At 37.5% G+C, this 20,053-nt stretch overlaps 1 protein-coding gene across 4 annotated transcripts in view; it reads left to right on the forward strand.

The window, feature by feature from the left end:
• CPED1 (cadherin like and PC-esterase domain containing 1) overlaps positions 1-18,427 on the forward strand; it is a 287,821-nt gene extending 269,394 nt beyond the window's left edge. Inside the window, exon 25 of one of the 4 annotated variants that reach the window (XM_053926522.2) lies at positions 16,091-18,427. In XM_053926522.2, the coding sequence (XP_053782497.1) occupies positions 16,091-16,309 (219 nt within the window). In that variant the 3' untranslated portion in view covers positions 16,310-18,427. The remainder of the gene's footprint in view (positions 1-16,090) is intronic. The other 3 variants (XM_053926523.2, XM_053926524.2, XM_053926525.2) reach the window with 3 other exon arrangements.
• Positions 18,428-20,053: the final 1,626 nt, after the last annotated feature.

Genomic DNA, 20,053 nt, shown 5'->3' on the forward strand with positions numbered 1-20,053 from the left:
TGTTCTTTCAATTGGGTATTTTTTGTTTTTTGTCTAGATGTGCCTGTGACATAGTGAGGGGCAAAGCCTTAGGTGTTCACCAGGGCAAGACAACCCTCTTGGCTGCTTTGTGGTGCTGTATGTGGAGGAGGGGTCCAAGAGGGAACAATGCCACTTGCTCAGCTCTCTGCTGACTTTCAGTCCCTTCCTCCGCTACCCATAAGCAAATTGGGCCCTTCTAGTGCTGATTCCAGGGTGGGTGGGTTTGTGTATATCCTAGGACCCTGTGGGTCTCTTCAACAAACTCTCCTGTGAAGCTGGGAGTTTCTCCCACTGCCAAAACCCCCACAGGATTTTTCAGTCAGAGGTTTTGAGGCTTTATTTCCCTGTGCTGGAATCCTGGGTTGTGTGGTCTGTCTCGTTCTCCAGTTGTTCCTACCAGTTTGCACACAAATGTGGGACTACCTGCCCCACTCTTCCAGCCGCTGCCTTACCCGGTCCACCAGCAGCTACCTTGCCTGCCCCAGTCCTCCAGCCTCTGGCTGCTGCCTTGCAGTGAGTCCTCTCTACCTGGCTGCCCATTTCTCCCCTACCTAGTGGTCTGAATGGATGTTTCTTCTTTAACTCCTTGGTTGTTGGACTTTCATGCAGTTCAATTTTCTGTCAGTTCTGGTTGCTTTTTGTTTTAAAATTTGTTGTTGTCCTTCTTTTGCTTGCATGAGGAGGCAAAGTGTGTCTACCTACACCTCCATCTTGGCTATAAATCAAAATGATTTTATTTGTAATCACTAATTTAATAGGCTTAACTGATAAGGTAAACAAAATAATGTTATCCTTTCCCTCTTGTCCTTTCCAACCTCTCTTTGGATTAACTTCTCCCCACCACTTGAATAAAATCTTGGTAAATCCCATAACTTAAAAAGCACTTTAAAATAATAAAAGGTCTCCAACTACTTTCAGGTATAAGAAGAATAGCACTTCAGTACTAAAACTGTGCAGGCCTGTGTTTTTACCCACATAAAGTTATTTCCTTCTCCCAGCTCAGACCTGCCTTGGTCTCGAAAGCTTGAAGTAGGAGAGAGGGAGCAGGGGGCTTCTTTCCTATTTCTTCACCTTGCTTTGCTACTTTTCTTCACTCACCCCTTCTTTACTGGGTCAGGTCACTGAGGAGGTGTTAGGGCAACAAAAGTCTTACTTGACTGACATAAGCATAATGATAGATGTACTCTCTGATTATAACATGCTAATTCCTTCTTTTTAGGGTGCTTTTGTGCACTTCTTTGAAGGCACCTCCCACTGGGGTCCTACAAAAAATAGTTTCCTCGACAGAGGCAATACCACTCATTGCTGAATTCCTTCCTTGGCCCTTTGACTTCTAATTGTCCATCCTTCTTTTGGGGTAGTCATGTTGCCCCTGCAGGAATCCTCTTGGAAAATATTCAGAATGACACTAGGCTTGCTACACTCAATTGCCAACATTTGGTCTACAAGAAATACCCGTGCATCCTTGCTCAGCTGTTGCTGGAAATACAATTAGCCCCCAGTGCAGCCTTCTCTTTTTCCCTCTCTTTCTTGCTCTGGCTCTCACTCTCACTCTCTCAGTTTATCTGCCACAGTAAAGCTGAACTTTCACTTTTCATACCAGTTCCATCATTCCCCAAGCTCCAAATAACACATGTCCATCTCTCAAAGTTGGTCACTGGAAGCCTCTTCTCACTTATCTTAAAGCAAAGGTGAAGCAGCTATCCAAAAGAAAGAGAGATGACAAAGCATCCAGAAAACTTCTCACATAGAAATTCTCTCTTACTTCATCTTCACTTTTCAATTTCTTTTCATGAAACGAAGATTTGCAAAACTGGATGCTTTCCACATTTTTACATGTTTTGCATACATTGACCAGACATTGCTTTGGAATATGAAGTTACTTGGCTACTGTTGTTTGCTCTGGGTCTCAGGAGTTTGCTGAAACTGAGAAGGAGAGTGTCTCATTTGATCATCCTGTCAGATGTTGATTCATTCATTTGTTCTTGGTTGGCCTCCTTTGTAAACCAGAAAGCTGTCCTTATTGGGTTGACTAGTGAGATGACAACTAAAGGTTTCTTCTGATCTTATTTTTCAGCCTTAAGATGCCTGTCACAATTTATCCTGGTCCTCAGATTTTTATGAATATCCAAAAGTTATTGACACTGCATTGGTTCTTCTGTATGTTCTACTAATGGATTCATGTTACATTTTTATATGACAAATGGATCTGTATTGCAGAGCAGTGAACACCTGCACCCACAGTAGAAATCATTTTAAGTTTTAATCTCGAACATGTTGTTGCAGAACAGATTTTAAGCTGTTGCATACTGTGTGTCTACTTATTTCTACCACAAAAAAAAAATATAACACCTTTCGGGTGCCTATCCTATTTGCAAAAAGTCAAGACTTAGAAACACAAGAGCAGGTAGCCTGGAAGAGGAAGAAACAATGAACTTGCAGCTGAGTCAGCCCAATATGAGTCAGCCACAAAAACAAACCAAAAGTTGCCAAACTCACAGAAAATGGGGACTTTGAAAGATGACATACAGCCCTGGCTGGTGTGGCTCAGTGGATTGAGAGCCAGCCTCCAAACCAAAGGATCGCTGGTTTGATTCCCAGTCAGGACACATGCTTGGGTTGCCGGCCAGGTCCCCAGTAGGGGGCGTGCAAGAGGCAACCCCACATTGATGGTTCTGTCCCTCACCTTCTCCATCCCTTCCCCTCTCTCTAAAAATAAATAAATAAAATCTTTTTAAAAATTATTTAAAAAAGGAAAGAAAGATGACATAGAGATTGGTTTTTTGGTCTCTTTTAGGAGAGATTTATTTATTTATTTTTCATAAATGTCTTCAATTAGTATTTGAGGGGTGGGTATCTGTTTTTCCTTTTCAGCTTTAGTGCTCTGGAAGTCTAAAAAAGAAGTGCCCCAATGATTGCCAGCATGGCTGCAATTAAAAACAGAAGATGCCGTTCCCACATGATTGCATTACATGTACCTCCTGCCATAGCAAGGACCAGTTGACACTAATAATCATGGAATTTGGGAACTACAAAAAAAGACTTTTTCAACCACTATAATTGGATTATAATTATTAATAATAAAAACTGTTGTTAATTGTATAATAATGACAAGCATGTCAGGTAAAATTATTTCACTTACTTGATTTTACAATTTTTTGTGTGCAAATATTATGTACAAATTACTTTTTCTTAAACTCTACTTTTTTAATCCTCACCTGAGACCATGCTTATTACTTGATTTTAGAGAGAAGGTAAAGGAGGGAGAGAAACATCCATGTGAGAGAGAAACATTGATGGGTTGCCTCTCACACTCACCCTGACAGGGGACCAACCCACAAACAGGCATATCTGACCTGGAATTGAACTCACAACCTTCCAGTTTATAGGATGATGCTCCTGCCAACTGAGCCTCACTGGCCAGAACTCTTAAACCCTATTTTTAATGTGTGCTGTGTGAAAGACAGGCTATATAGGTATGCTCCAAATTATCTCAATTGATTTTAAAGTAGTGTTTTCCATTTTGAAGTTTCCATTTTTGAGTCAACATACTTCGAGGAGCATTTGCCTTTCTAGTTACCACACAGAGCTGATAAGATCATCTTTCTCAACTGACTTCCTTCATCACAAAATCTCAAAACTTATTCATCACTTAGGCATAATTGTTGCTTAACTTTTGAACAATTTGTACCACTTGTATTTCAGGAAGTTTCTAGTGCTGACACAGATGTTTTATAATCTTTCTAAACCATCACACAACATCTTAAATCACTGTTACCTTGTAAATAATCAAGTAAATCCAAAGCTTCTTGAAAAGAATGGTTTTATAATAAATGTAGCAAGCCAGGAAAAGTAGATTATCAGTCTCATGCAAAAGGTAGAAATAATAACCATTTTTTCTCTTTGTGCTCATCTTATGAACTGGCAAAGGAATTTGTGATACAGTGATAGCAAGAATTAAAATCAGCTCTATTAAAGCCCTAAGAATTTGGACTTGGGAGCCTTGTATCTTCTGGTGTTCAATTACACCATTTCCACAACAGATTCACAGATACCTGAGAAGGATTGCTATAATCATTACAGTAGGATCTTGTGATGTGTCCTCTTTGATTTGTGGTGAGAATTCGATCATAGACATAACAAGTCTGCTCCAGCGGTCTCTGGTTGCCACAGGTGAAATTAAAGGGCTTGGGCATCTCTTTCATGTGTCAAGGCACCAAGAGAGAATATGTTGCCACCACAGATTTTAAACAATTTCCCAAATGGTGTGCATCAGTTTTGACTAAAATGTCCCCACTGATTAGAAAAGCAGGTGTATCTCTTCATGGGTAGAGATGGAATTTTGTTTTCTCAATGTTTATGTAGGACAACAAATAGGATCCAGGTTGCTCTTGCCCAAGAGTGGTTTTTGGATGATGCCTTTAGTTATGTGGCAAACATCTACTGTCAACAAGCTAAAACCTGGAAAGGATGCAAAAATATTATCAGCCCAAGCCTAGCTTCAGAAGGGGCAAATCCACAAGCAATTACTATGTGATTATTAATTAGTCTAATCCAGGGATTTTCAACCTTTTTCATCTCAAGAATACATAAACTAATTACTAAAATGCTGCAGCACTCCAAAAAATATCTTTTTGGCCAATCTGGCCAAAAAAGAATAGGTATAGTTACGATTTTTTCACACCAGATGGCTATTGTTGTGTTGGCTATTGTTATTTTTATTTGACAAGCTAAGGGAAAAGAGTTCAGTGTATTGCATGTTTTAAAAATTCTTGTGTCACACCAGTTGAAAATCACTGGGCTAATCAATTGTACAAACCTTATATGATATCTCTGTTTTCTGGCAGATGTAACTACAGCTTTTGGCTCACCAAAAAAACCCCAAAAACACCCTGAAAAAAAGACTGCTCTGGCATCACCACCATGCTCTACTAGCAGCAGATTCCTTTGATTCTGGCCCCATGGCGAAAAGAGATTTTCAGTTCTTTGTCAGAGATGATTTTCCATTATTATTTAATCCCTACTATACACTCATTATTTAACCTTTTTTCAAGGTTGGGGCCCAACCCAATCCTATCATATCTATCTATCTATCTACCTATCTATCTATCTATCTATTTATTTATTTAATTTTTATTGTTGTTCAGTTACAGTTGTCCCCATTTTCCCCTCTATTACTCATTATTTAATCTTAACTACATAAACACAAGCTTATCTGGCCTAGAAACATTTTCTTTCTTTATTATGGGCCTAAAGTTTTTTCTCTTTCACCTTCAGACTTTAAAAGTTTATCATGAACATAATGAAAAAAAAAAAACCCTTCAAATTTATCTATCTAAAAAACTGAAATGACTTTTAGAGAAAAAAGAACTGATCCCAATAGTGTTAGCTTATATGCTAGAATTTAACTATCAGCATGGCTATTTTTAATAAATTCATAATGACAATTTAATTCCACAATTTTGAGTACCTGTTAGCATTGTGTTAACTGATATAAAATGAGCCAGGAGGATATTTTGCACAATTCCCATAAGCATCTCAGCTGATCCTGTCCCCAAAGAAAGAATGAATTTTTCCTTTAAACTTTCTTCTTCCCCAGTACTCCCAAATTTACTCTGTTGGGCTGTCACATACAGTCTAGAGTCATCCTTTACTCCTCCTTATCTTTCTCCAGCCTCCTCACAACCTTCAAGTAGCTCGATACCAAGACATTTTTACCTCCTAAATATTCTCCAAAGTTTTTTTTCCTATACTCTGTTCCAACTACCTAGACCTTGTTTATTCCTTTATTTAGTCATGCCACACTTGTTTTCTGAGTTCAGTTCTTGAGCTAAATGGTAGTGATGCAAAAATAAATGAGACATACTCTCTTCCCTTGAGATGTTATAGTGGGAGGGTCAAGCATAAAATCCCATATTATTATACAGTGTGTCAAATGGCAAGTTAGAGATATATAGTATATTGTAAAAACACCAAGAAGGGGTACCTAGCCCAATCTGAGGACTGAGTGAACCTCTCCTTGAAAACTTTCCAAGTTGATGGTTAAAGAATGAGTAGACCCTAGTCAAAGTAATAGGGTGATGGTGAAAGAAGGCCCAGGTAACAGGGTGGTGGCAAAGGAAGACCATTCCAATCCTAAGGGACAGTGTGAACCAAAGTTGCTTTGAAATAACCTGACATTCTCAGGGAATCACAATTCTGTATATTGTAAAGCATCAATCATGAAAGGGCATTGCGGAAAGCAGGCTAGGGGCAGATCATGGTATGCGATTGGACTTTAACCTGTAGGTGATAAAGAGCCAATGAAAGGTTTTAGATAGAATTGAGATGGTCATGTCTTTGTTTCAATTAGGTAAATCTGATAACAGTGGGGAGGGAAGTTTGAAGAGGACTAAATCAGGGAGAGAAGTTGAGAGACTTTCAAAAGTCATGTGAGAGGTGATAAAGGCTCACCCAAACCAGGACAGAGACGGCAAACCTAAGGGAGAAACAGACAAATACAAGCCCTAGATCTTATCTGTGGCATGAGGGAGTAAGAAGAATCAAAGACAATTCCCTACTTGGGTGATGGATTAGAGAGCTCAACTGGCAATTGAGACAGAGAATAACTGCAAAGGTGCTGGCTTAGGGAAAAGATGATGAATGCAGTTTTGAACATGTTGTGTTTGAGATGCCTGTAGGACATCCAGGTGGAGATCTATCAGAGGCGGTTGGAGATACAAGAGACAGGGTGGGGCTGGAAATAAAAAGTTGGAAGTATCAAAAAATAGGTAATAGTTTAAACCATAAAAACAGATCATCCAGAGAAAGTGAGAAGAATAAGAAGAGCTAAGAAAGGAACTCTTGGAAATATTGACATTTAAGCAGTTTGGAGAAACAAGTGCATTTGAATAGAGACTGTTAGAGGACAACTCTGATAGAGTGTGATGCCATGGAAAGCCAAAAAGTGAAAATTTGCAAGAAGAGATTGAAACAGGGGTAATATTGTCAAATGTAATAGATCTATGAAGATGGGATTTTTAAATAATCATTGATTTTAGAATTGAGAAGGTTCTTTCTGATCACAGTAAGAGTAGTTCTGGGCCCTGGCTCAGTAGCTTGAGTGCCGTCCTGCAGACCAAAAGGTCATCAGTTCGACTCCCAGTCAGGGCACATGCCTGGGTTGCAGGCCAGGTCCGCAGGAGGGGGCACACTAGAGGTAACTACACATTGATGTTTCCCTTTCTTTCTCCCTCCCTTCCCTTCTCTCTAAAAATAAATAAATAAAATCTTTTTTTTTTTTAAAGAAGAGTTTCGGTGAAATATTGTGGGCAGAAATTAAACAATATAATGAAGAGGTATAAAAAGTGAGGAAATGGGGCTGGTAAAGCCTTTCAATTAGTAAAAATAAGAAATAGGGAAAGACCTTGAATTTAGAGCAGAAAATGGTCTAGGGGCAGTTTGTGGGCAGAGGGGGAATTATCAGTACGAAGGGAAACATTAAAAATATAAGAGGCAGTAGGGCTGCTGGAACAAGGCCCCTGATTACATGGGAGAGGATCAGGTCGAGGACACTGATGAATAGTTGGTAGGGCGCCGATAAATGAACAAGGTGAGCTGGGTGGTCTCTTCTTCCCTAGACTGTTGCTATATTTTCATCCTGGAACATTCACTTTCAATTTCTTGAATTCATCCTTCATACTCCCACCAGGATAATATTGCTATACTTCAAATCCAATGTTGTTATTTAAAGTCTTTTAATGGCTCTTTAACTAGAGGAGTCACAGAAGCTTTTACTGACTATTCCTACACCCCTTCTGTATAAAATAATTAGTGCTCATTCCATCATCTGCAGTTGAATCCTAGTCTTTTTTCCAGGGTGATTACATTATAGCTGAGTGCCTGGTGAAAATGAATTCATTAGCCATAAGGGAGTCCAATCTCTCCTGCAATGGTTTGGTATTAAATCCTGCTCCAAAGGGAGTATCCTGTATTGGATGGTGGTAACAGTAATTATATCAGGATCTCTCTTTTAAGATGGATGATTAAATGGAGCAGGAACACAGAGTGTGTCAGTCACTCTATATTGAATGAGTATTATGACCCCATGAGGCAGCTATACATCCCAGCCTCTGCAGTACGGGAAGCTAGAATGTCAGTATGCCTATGAAAGAGATGCTGGTGCATCACTATTTCATGTTCTTTGCAATAAGCTGAGGGTTTACTGCCAATCTTTAAGAGCAAACTAAAGATGGACTTTGAATTGCCTTGATGTACATTTCCTATTCTATGTTTTAATGGTCTAGCCTGGTGAAAGCAGGATCTGTGGTTTGGGAAATACTGTGTATGCCTCCACTTTAAGGATTCTCAAATAATATTAGTATATTAAATGATCCCAAAAGCACTACAGCAAAAAGACTATTGAGCCTAGTTTGATCCAACTTTTCCCAAACTTTTTTGACCACAGAACCACTTGTCTTTTTTTTCATAACTATTAACACCTCACTAAACATACTTGGGGGAAACTAGCTTAAAGGGTAAGGTCTAAAATCATGCCTGGAGTACAGATTAAATGTGGCAGATTGACTGCAAGCATTTATCTTCTCTTCCACTTGAAACTCCGCTTAAAAGGCTTTAAAAGCATAAAGCTATTGACTACTACTCCCCCCAAAAAAGACAGAGTAAGAAATAACTCATAACAGATAAGAATCCAAGTTCATTTTAGGCACTTTGACCTAGCCTGCAAAGGAAGTTATAATGGGTCTTGAGAGGAGACACAGCAAGTAGAGGCGCGACACAGATCCCCTGAATGGCTCCGACCCAAAGGAGCCAAGCACTGAGGAAGGCAGAGCTAAGGCACAGGTCAGAAGAACTTGCTTAAAAGTCTGTACACAAAACTGGTGGGCCCTAAGTCCCTTCCCCGACCCCTGCAGTCAAGAACCTACATCCATACATATGATTGCTTTTAAAATTGAACAGCTGAGAGTCTGGACTCAGAAACACAATTATAACAAAGACAAATTAATCCAGAGGCTGGAATCAGAAAGATGAAAGGTAGAACCCCTAAACCTCTTCCCAAACTCCTAGAAGACTGGCAGACAGGCACATGTCCCCACCTGGACAGGAGGACGGAGAGCTCTTCTGACAAGAAGTTGAAGGTCCCCATAGGTCTCCTTTAAAAAGGCCAGAGTGGTGCTGAGCATATTCCTACAATGAAGCCAGCATTTGGAAACCTGGGTCCACACAAATTGTTTCTAAGTTACATTTTAGTTTCTTGTTCTTAAATAAAAATTAGAAATTTAAGAGAAATAGATGGAAACAAATACCTGTGAGTTAAGAGTAAAATAGATTCCAAGAGCCAAGATACATATATAAATTGAGGAGGGTGGGAAATTAGCTTATGATCAGACTATTGAAGGCCATTCAAATAGTGTTAAGAATTCAGTAATATGAATATTCAGCTACTTAGGAAAATTAGTTTAATAGAGGGGAGTGAGTTAGTGTCTGGGGAACTGCATAGGAGCACAAGATACAACCAAGAGTTTAACATTGAACTGGCAGACTACTGGCTGGTAGCGCCTTATAATCAACCTCCCTACCTTCCCACCCCAGAGCAGAATTTGTTCCCAGATCTGGGAACTGAGCTCTGTCTAGAGACAGGATTTACAAGGGCTCAGCTGCCAGTACAAGAAGAGCTGGAGTTTTGGACTGAGACATTGCAAATCTGGAAACACCAAGAACAAAAAAAAAAAAAAAAAAAAAAAACACGAAAAACTTCATTCCTAAAGAAAACTTTAGTCTTGCCCTCTAATCCTCAGCATCTTTGACCCATTCAGAAGCTGGACTCCCTTCAATCAAAACATAGCTTATTTCATGTGGCCATAATTAAATATTTGGGGGGTGAACAAATTTTTATTATCTTAAAAAAGTACAGGATTTCCTGAAATAGAATTATGAATTATAAGGACTGACTGCTCCTATTGTTCATCATATTATTTTTATTCCATTTTTGTGAATTCTTAGACTACTTTTTGAAATGGTCATAAATTTATGACAAGACCTTCGATTGAATGTGCTGTCTGCAGAACAACTGTACCAAATAAGGACTTCAACTGTATACATTCATCTGGAAAGGCATTAACATATTCTGCCTGGTCAATCTCCTGTTTTCCAACTTTAAAAAGACATTACCCACCGTCTTCTTCAGATCCCGCTGATGACTGTGAAACATGCTTGTAGTCAGAACGCCTCCCCTAATCCAGTCGAGAAAGATTTTGGAACATTTGCACCACTGAAAATTGTTTCCTATTTTGTTCTGTGGCTCTGGAAACACATCAGAAGTTCTTTGGGTGTTATTCAGGTCAAGATCAGTTTTAGGAAAGGTATTTGCTTCTAATCTTCCTGACCCTTCTCCAACTCACCAAGCTTTCTTTGTTTGTACTGGCTTTTTGAAAACTCAAAGTTACTGCAGTGCAGCAATTACTTGAAATAGTAATACACTCCTCCTGCTGAATATGTATGTGCAACCAGTTTTGAGTGTTGAAGTTACATGCATTTAACAGTACAACTTGCAAGGTTAGTTTTGGTGTGTATTTTATGACAGTTTTTCATTTGTTTTGTAAGTCTTATAATAGCCATCGGCCAAGCAAGTCGAGTTGAATCGTGGCTATTTGTTTGCCTTCTAAAATGTCTGTGTCCTCAAGTCCTTATTTATGTAGAGATGTGGAAAGATCTGCCATCATAAACTCGGAGATCTTTTAGAGTATAAGAAACCTATGAAAATGTAAAAGTTACTTCTAAATGCCAAATCACAGAATTTTAATTCTTGTCATACTGAGTCATAGAAAAATTTGATCATCTACATATGTTGTAATATCTCATATTTACAGAATGTAATTCCAACTCCAAAATTACTCTTTAAGTTTCTATAACTAATATATTAAAATATATCATTGTTTTGAAACACTGTAATCTTCACTTGTAATCATCTATTTCTCTATGAAACAATCTAAATTTGAACACTGCTGTGAGAAAAATTTTATTATTACACTCATACTTGTGATTCTAAAACAATGCTGATCCAACAGTTTATCACACTTTCTGGAGAACAATTGCCCTTCACTATCTCTTCCTAATTTTGAGTATAATTTGACAGAGCAAATTCAAAAGGAAAATAATAACAAAAACTTAAAGACAAGAGGTTACTTTGGATTAGTTTAAAGTGGAAAAAAATTGTCACTTAACACTCATTCGAGGTAATGTAAACATTTGCTAAAGCACATATGCATGTATGATTAATCATATGTAGTAATTCCTTACTGCTCTAGGTAGGCACGTCTCTTTCTCAGTGGTGGCATCATAGGCACTCAGATTTAGAGAGACACTTGGAAGTGTCAGACTATTAGATTTGCCTCTGATTGAGGTGACCACTGTACACAAACATCTACAGTCTTTTCTCTCTGGTTCAAGGCCCGAATCTTTCACTGATGTTGTCTAATGGCTCAATTTTGTTATTATTATTATTATTATTATTATTATTATTTTTGTATCAGAGGTAAACTAACATTTGTATTGCTAACAGCTCTCTTTCAAAGCCACATTCCAGTTGACACTTTAGTTAGGTTTTAATGATCCCAAATAGTCCTCTCATTTTGGGAAGGACCCAAGTGGGCACATTTCCACACATGAGATCAAAGGAAAGAAGCAAGTAGCTCTTTATTGTACAGGTATCAAACATTTTTCACTTGTATAATATTTCCAGGCCTTAAAATCATAGCTTACTCTTTTTCTTCCACTTTAGAGCCCATAAAAGGAGGTAAAATTAGATAATATTTTGAAACTCAGATATAATAGTGGGACACCAATGCTGGACACTGAATTTTACAAATGAGTTCAAAGAAGTCATAGCCTGTGAGCAGATTGTCATGCCTATCATAAATTAGCACTAAGACTTTTTAAAGTCCTACGGAACTATTCATTACATGGAAACAACATGGTGCCTGACCTTGGGAGCTAGTCTCACACAATGTCTTTGAAGTCATTTCGCTCTTGTTCTTACTTCAAGTATCTTAGACATGTGTCTTTATATAGTCCCCTTGAGGGAGGGACCATATCTGAATTACTCCATGTGTTTCTCAACGCAGAGACCTCTGGAGATTAAAAAGTGGATAATATATGGAAAAATATATAACTAAATTTTAACTTTATAAGACATGGCATTATTTGGCTTCTCTCCTACTGTTTCTCTATTATTAAAGGATTACATGGAGTCTTACTAACTCTAAAAATTTAAAACCTAGTATTTACAGTAAAAAAACTCCTACCCTTACACTACACATATTTCCCAATTCTCACCCCCTTCTCCACTGTAGACTCTACTAGCAGGTTGTCACAGAGCTCCATTTCAAACATGCTCTCTTGCTTTTAATCTTGTGCAATTAAAAGTATTATACTGCCAACATTTATGGTTACTGGATTTATATTGCATTGGGCTTTATTTAAAACTACCATATTTCTTCATAAACATTTTAGGGACTAGTAGTAGTTCATTAAATGCATTTTAATCTGCAGCATGAACCTTCGTACTCCTCTCTCAATATTAAGTTCTGCTCATACTTAGCTTATACAACTAACAAACTGCGTCAATGGTTGTTGGAGGTTCATTCCATTCAAATTGATGAATAAATGTCTGGTATTGAATGTCCCCCTCATTACTACTTTTTTTCTTTCACAGATGGTCTTGGTTATTTTCTTACATTTACTCTTAAAGATGTATTTTAGAATTTCTTTGTTAAGTTCCTCCCAAATCCTGCTGTGATTATCATTGTCATAGCACTTTATTTAGTTTGGAAGGATTTGTCTTTCTATTTGCTTATGTTTTCTTTCATGTCTCATTTGACTTTTGATGAATTCTTTGCCTGCATTACTGTTTAACTTAATGGTGTTTCAATAGTGTAATGGGATATTTTCTGTTGTATATCTCCTATGAATATTAATAAAATATAGAAAAGATATATGATTTTAAAGCATTACCTTTCTAGTATCTCATTATTTTTCAGTAGATTATTTTGGGTATTCATGTAAACGATAGTATAGCCACAAATAATTCTTTGGTAATTTCCTATGACTAAACATTGTATAATATTGAAATTTGCATTCCTGAAATAAATTGTGTGTACTAGTGGCATAGTGTAGAATGTTGCTGGATTTTTTTTAAAGGCTCCTGGATTCAATTTACAATAGAATTTGGGAGAATTATTTTACATCTATGTATTGACAAATGAAAATGGAAATAATTCTTTCTCTGTAGATTTGTCAGCTTTCAGGATTCGGTACCAGTTTGATACTGGGTTATCAAGAGAATTAGTAAACTTACCATCTTTTATTATTTCCTGAAAAATAGTGTTGAAAGGAAAGCAAGTGCATTAAGTTGTTGTGCCAGTCCGGGCATGCGTGTAGGAGTCCACTAGGAAAGCATAAAGCACTGACACTGCAGGTGGCCAGAGGCTGGCCCTCAGAAGCCGAGGGACACCCCATCTTTCATTCTCAGAGATCAGCTCAGTGATTTAGAAAGAGAAATACATTATCAAACTTCCCATTGTGATATGGCAAAATATTGACTTTACTCCTGAGTGGAAGCATCTGCTTCAGCAAATACACTGGAAATATGCATTTTTGTCTGTCTCTTTTATGAATCACATTGAAGGTTGTTTCATGCGTCTACACTAGCATTATTCAGCATTTGTAATTCAACTTGAAACGCAGCTCTGAAATCACACAAAACGTTCAAATAATGTTTGAAGTACTATAACCTTTTGCATTGGGGTGGACTTATTTTTTAAATTTCACACGCAATTAGCATGCAGATCACCAAGCAATTGCAAAAGCCAGAATGTGAGATAAAATTATATAAACAAAAGTAAACTTATTTTGGCTTCAGAACCCTGCAATAATATTTTTTCAGGATCAGATGTAATATTTATGCTGAAGTGTTTCCTTAAATAAACTTTTAAAATGTTTACTAATCTTGCTATCACTGAGTACAGACCTCTCCCCAAATGGACAAAACCTTAGGAAAACATTGGGGCACCTCCCAGCCTATCATATTTAAAGCTATAGTACAACCAAACAGAGGTAGGGGGAGCTGCACACAATGGACACTTACAGCCTTGGGACCTGGAATATCAATCAGTGGGCAACTGCAAACTGAGCCCTAGATTAGGATCCATAGCGACTCCTTACCACAAGCCGCTGAGTTCACTAAACTTCTCAACAATGAATGCCTCTGAGGGACTGACCATGAAAAGCCAAACCTCCCATAGCTACAGGAAAACAATTCATTTCTTTGGGGTTAGCCGGGTATAGTTGGTTTTAAAATGCATTGCTGTTAACATTTTTTCTTCAAAAATGAGAATAGCTTCAACATTTTTATGATTATCAAGTAATGTACATTTATTTTATTAATTTTAGGAAGTCAAGACTGAAAGTTACAAAGAATGCATTCTACATTTATTGAGATTATTGGGGTGACATTAGTTAATAAAATTATATAGGTTTTAGGTGTACAATTCCACAACACATCACTTGTACATTGTATTGTGTGTTCACCACCCCAAGTCAAGTCTCCTTCCATCACCACTTATCCCCCTTTACCCTCTTCTACCTCCCCCCACCCCTCTTTCCCTCTGGTAATCGCCATACTGTTGTCTGTGTCTATGACTTTTTTATTAATCCCTTTAAATCACCTATAATTTTTCCACACCAAAATTACTATTGTTAACATTTAGATATAGATCATTACAGAATTTCTCTTTAAAAATCTTCTAAAAAGGTTCATGCTCACTTGCAACGTAACTAAAAATACTTATCTTCAAAATAGTTATCTTTTTAATATTATATATTTTTGGAACTGTTTTATTGCATTCTCTTACATGAGATCAAAAAATATATATCCATATCATTATAAAACACTCAAAAAAAATTAAAACTCCATGTTAAATGGTGTTGCCTTCATTAGTCATTAATAGCACATGTGTCCATATTGACCAAAATTAATGTCTTACAATTGCATTAATATGATGGAATTCATGATTTGTTATTAATTTGTAAACACACCCAAAACAGTTTTGCCAGTATTTTCTCTCCTCCTTACTTCCCAACTCCCCTCCAGTCTCTGTCTTGGTTCCCACCTAGTTCTCTCTGATCATTTCGCTAATAACCCAATGATATATTAACTAAGTGATCAAAGCTGAGAATTATAGGGTTCCACCAGAGCACCGTTTTTGTAAACTGTACAAATAGACAGTAAATATGGCCTCTTTCTATATGTGTGTCTTTAGTCATAAAATATCTGTGAGTAGAATCACAAAGACACTATTAATGTACTTGTATGTTTCCTCTGGGGAGGGAATTGATTAGGGAGCAGGGGTGGGAAGGAAATTTCTTATTATATAACCTTTTGAGCTTTTATAAATGTTTGTTACAATGCCTATTCAAAAAATTAAAATAAAAATGTATCTGCCTCTGTACAAACAAGTATAGGGTTAATAGCTTAATAAAGCATAGGCTGCTCCTCCAGCTCCATCACTGGCTAGGTGCCCAGAGCAACGAAACCACTAACTGCAACGGTGTCACCTTATGACTGTGCAATGGAAAAATAATTTTACTCTAAAATAGTTTGAATTGTCCTTCTCTAAAAGGGTGCCATGACAGATTTAGAGTACCATGTTTGAATCAGTGGTCGAAAAAAGGCACATTCACGTCCGCTAAATGTGACAGCATCTGGCCTGAAGGTGTACGCGCACACACACACACACACACACAGCAGTGCGGTGGAGAAACACCCGAGACTGTTCCTTAGTTATATTGGGCACAGCTGCTCTGCGGTAAGAAAAGTGGCAAAAGTTCCAACTTAAATCTTGGTCTTCTCTAGAAAATAAGATACTCTGGTTCTTGGTCATTACAATGCCCTTCGGGCACCATCCGTGTGATAGAAATGATGCTCAAGTTTGCGAGTTAGTTACAATGCTCTATGCACAGCTCAAATGCCCTTGATGCTGCCTCCCTAATTTCTTTTGCTCTTGATTTGCAGGTAGTGAAATCAAAGTTATCCAAAGAAAATCACTTTATTAAAATAAGACAATCAAGAAATCATACTGTGGGGAAATATTTCAGCAATCAAAGCAAACTACAACAACAACAAGATTCTGTAACAAGTGTTCAATCGCCATATCACGTCAGAGGTCCGATTAATCAGGTTTGCTCTGAAATCCTACTCAGCAGGATGTGTGCCAGTAAAGGAACTGTGTAGACTCCCTGGAGGAGGAGTGAACTTGGACTTGAAGACAAACCACTCACTTGGATGACCGCCTAAGAGCCAAATTCTCTGCATCGCGTGTATTGTAGATTCACCACATGCACTTAGCACACCGGCACATACATACCAATGCACACATACCTAAAAACGTGGTAACACTTTTTTCTTACAGCTTTATAAAGTTAAGACGTGCACTTAGAATCAGTTGGTTATCTCTGTTGGGGACAGAGACAGAAAAAGGTTACTGGAGATGCAATGTGAACAAGAACCATCATGGGCTAGGTGTTGCATTGTGATAATCCAGAGAGACACAGCCCTGGCCAGTGGGGCTCAGTTGTTTGGAGCTTGGAACATCATCCTGTAACTGAAAGATCATTGGTTTGATTTCCGGTTAGGGTACATGCCCAGGTTAGGGGCTCAGTTGGGGTACGTGCAGGAGGCAGCCAACCGGTGTTTCTCCATCAATGTTTCTCTCTCTTTCTCCCTTACCCCCTTCTCTCCAATGAGAATGAAATCAACCTTTAAAAAGAGAGAGAGAAATGCAGACACTTGAATTATGTGGAAGAAAGGATAATGCTCTGAGTATTGTGTTATCTTCTCTATTACTACATTAATATTGAAAAGGGTAAAAAAGTAACTACATTCCACTTGCAAGAAGGGGTTTTGCCTGTGTCCTTTACCAGGAGAAACACGGGGTGTTTATGATGGCTTTAGCTTTGTGAATGTAATGCTTATTTAAAAAATTTTTTCCTATGCTTTTTAAATTTTGTAACTGAAAGGAAGAAAACAGGAATGCTCCACAAAGAAATTCTAATAGATTCTATGAAAGAGATAAGAAGTGTAATAATTACAGTAAAAACATCAGTATAAGTAACTTTGCACTCTTTGTAATTTTATTAACATTCCCTCCTATCCTGTTCCTGAAGTTGGATGGGTAACTGCAGTCTGAGTTGATTAAATATGTAATTTTAAAGTGTGAAACAAAGTGTAGTTCCTCATGTATACTTCATTTGTTTCATTGATGATATTGTTTAAGAAAGATTTGGCTGCCATTAGAGCCCTATATAATGTAAGATTACAATTACATTTTATGTAAATATTTTGCAAAGGATTAGGCATTCCCAAGGGCACAAGCGTTTATTTCCACAAAGCATTTGTATACACCCAAAGATACTCCTATGTTACTAGGAACCATACTTTTATTTCCCTGAACAACTGTATCGAATCCAAATTTAGAGTAGGCATAAATTACTTTTATTAAAACAATTACACACACACATATATATATACATATATATATATATAACACATCTAATTCTAGTATTGAGAACTTTTCCTTCTATATTCTAATTTCAAAATAGTGAATTTCTTTATTTTACAAATGTTTCATTGTGAGATAACATCTCACAGTTACAATGGTTTTTAAAGGATTATTTTTCTTTGAGGGAAAAAAATTGCTGAGAGGGTTAATTCAACACATGGCTGAAATTACCAAATGTACAGATACCTCAATTTTATTGCCTTATAAAAAATAAAACTATTTTGATCAATCAGTTCCTTACTATGAATATCCACCTCCTTTAAATACTCTATTTTTATACATATATTTTTATATGAAAGTAACATGAATTTATATATGTTTTAAATTATACTTAAGCACAAATATCACAATATATGCAATACATATCTGCATTTGATAGATGATAGATTTTTTAAAAGAATGGTACAGAATTCACTTTTGAAATGAGTTTTTTCCTACCATCTGCAGCTACATGTAAGCACCATTTTTTGGTTTTCAGTTGTTTTTTTCAATGAAGTGAGATGTTGCCAATTCATGCAGCCTCTCTGAGTTCTGACGTATTATGTTCTCTGTAATAGGGTTCTAGTCAGTGGATGCTTCTTGCAATTTACTGTCAACGTAATGTGATTTCTCTGGCACTTACCTCTTCACCATTGAAATAATAATGGATTTTAGATGTAATTGTAATGAGGGTATTAATAAATGTCTTCTGAGTCATACTCTGTGTTCAGAGTATCTTTTATTTCCCTTTTCACTGTCGGTGTACCACCCTCCAAAGGTGACCACTTGGTACAGAGATTATCATGCAGACTCAGATATTGGAGGTGTGGTTGATAAGATAACCCCACTCCAACCCTGATATTTTCTACATTTTCATCAGAGGAACTCCCAGCTGAACAGTGACCAAAGCTTTTGAACATGATACTGTAGTAAGCTTTTTCATTTTTTACGCTAAAGCACTGAAATGCTAAGAATCATTTTAGTTACTCCTTAATTGAACAAAAACTACAAAGTATTTTACCTTGGGGAAATAGGTGTGTGTATATGGGTGTGTATTTGTATGTGCTTAGCAAGTTAATGATTTGAGTGTAAAAAATAAAAGTAGGCATTTTAATATATTTTTAGATATGAAAGTTAAAAGAAGTGTATTTTTTGGTAAAACTGATTAGTATACAGTCTAAACTAAACTAAAGAAAGCATTTATAATATTAAAGGTCAAGAACAACTGCCTAAGTATTTCCGAGCATCACTGCTGACCTTGTGGGCACATGTGTACATGTTTAATAGCACGGAGTGCTGCTGCCAGCGGTCCAAGCAGGCCGATAGGATCCTGGAGGGCCAGAGGAAGGAGAAGGGCTCACTACTGCCTGCTGGTTGAGTTTACACTCGGCTTATTTAATCTTCCTCATGATAGCTGGCCCATGCCTAGCAGTCATCTCCACAGAACAATGATTCCTACTGGGAAAACAGTGGCAAAAAATCACTGAGTTCTGAAATGGAAATCATTCTTATAATGTTTATTGGGGAAAATATAATATTGTTATGCATCGAAATTTCTCCTCTTAGTTCCATTTCACTGAAGGATTCCAGGATACAAACACTGGTCAAAAACTATGTAACACAACAAGAGTTATTTCAAAGCTGTAATGCTTTGGCATTAGGGGGTAGTGGGAGGGGGAAGCAGAAATCTAATGTAAAAATAAGGTTAAGAGCGTGGCAAGATGATCACAGTTAAGGTCTTATTAAATATTATCTTACGGCACAGGTGGCAAACACACGGCCCACGGGCCGAATCCAGCCCTCCACCTTGTTTTATCCGACCCGGCACCTTGTTTCTACCTGGGGGCAGCAGTGAGCTCTCGCTTAGCTGTTAAGGAGCAGTTGCATTTACAGGTCCTAAGATTACATTCGGCCCTTTGAAGGCAACCACGAGGCTGTTGTGGCCCCCGGTGAAAATGAGTTTGACACCCCTGTCTTATGGGCTCCTTAAATTGAGCAAACATGGAAAGAAGCATCAGTATCTAAAAATTTTCTCTGCGAATTTTCCTCTTATAAACAGAAACAAATAAAAAATATCATCAAAGTTAGTGGCTAGGATTATGTATTTAAAATGAACCAATGTAACTTTGGGTGAGCTCAAATGGGCTGATAACGTCAAAAATATGTATGCAGTGCAAAATGATACAGCAGCAGATTCTGTCATTTTGGCTGAATCAAGTAATAATTGCTCTGCAAATGCTTACTGTAGTTTTTTTCAATATGTTTCAAGTTCAAATGATTTTGATTGCTCTCAGAAACTAAGACATTTTGATAGATCATTTCGACTTAGGGGGATGAACCAGGAGTTGTTGGAAACCCCAAAGCCCGGCTAAATACAGCGTGACGCCGCCAGTGCCTACAAACGAGGTTTTGTACTTGGCAGGGCTTCTAAGTTTTCA

Source organism: Desmodus rotundus, chromosome 6, assembly GCF_022682495.2.
Source record: "Desmodus rotundus isolate HL8 chromosome 6, HLdesRot8A.1, whole genome shotgun sequence".
NCBI classification, from domain to species: Eukaryota; Metazoa; Chordata; class Mammalia; order Chiroptera; family Phyllostomidae; genus Desmodus; species Desmodus rotundus.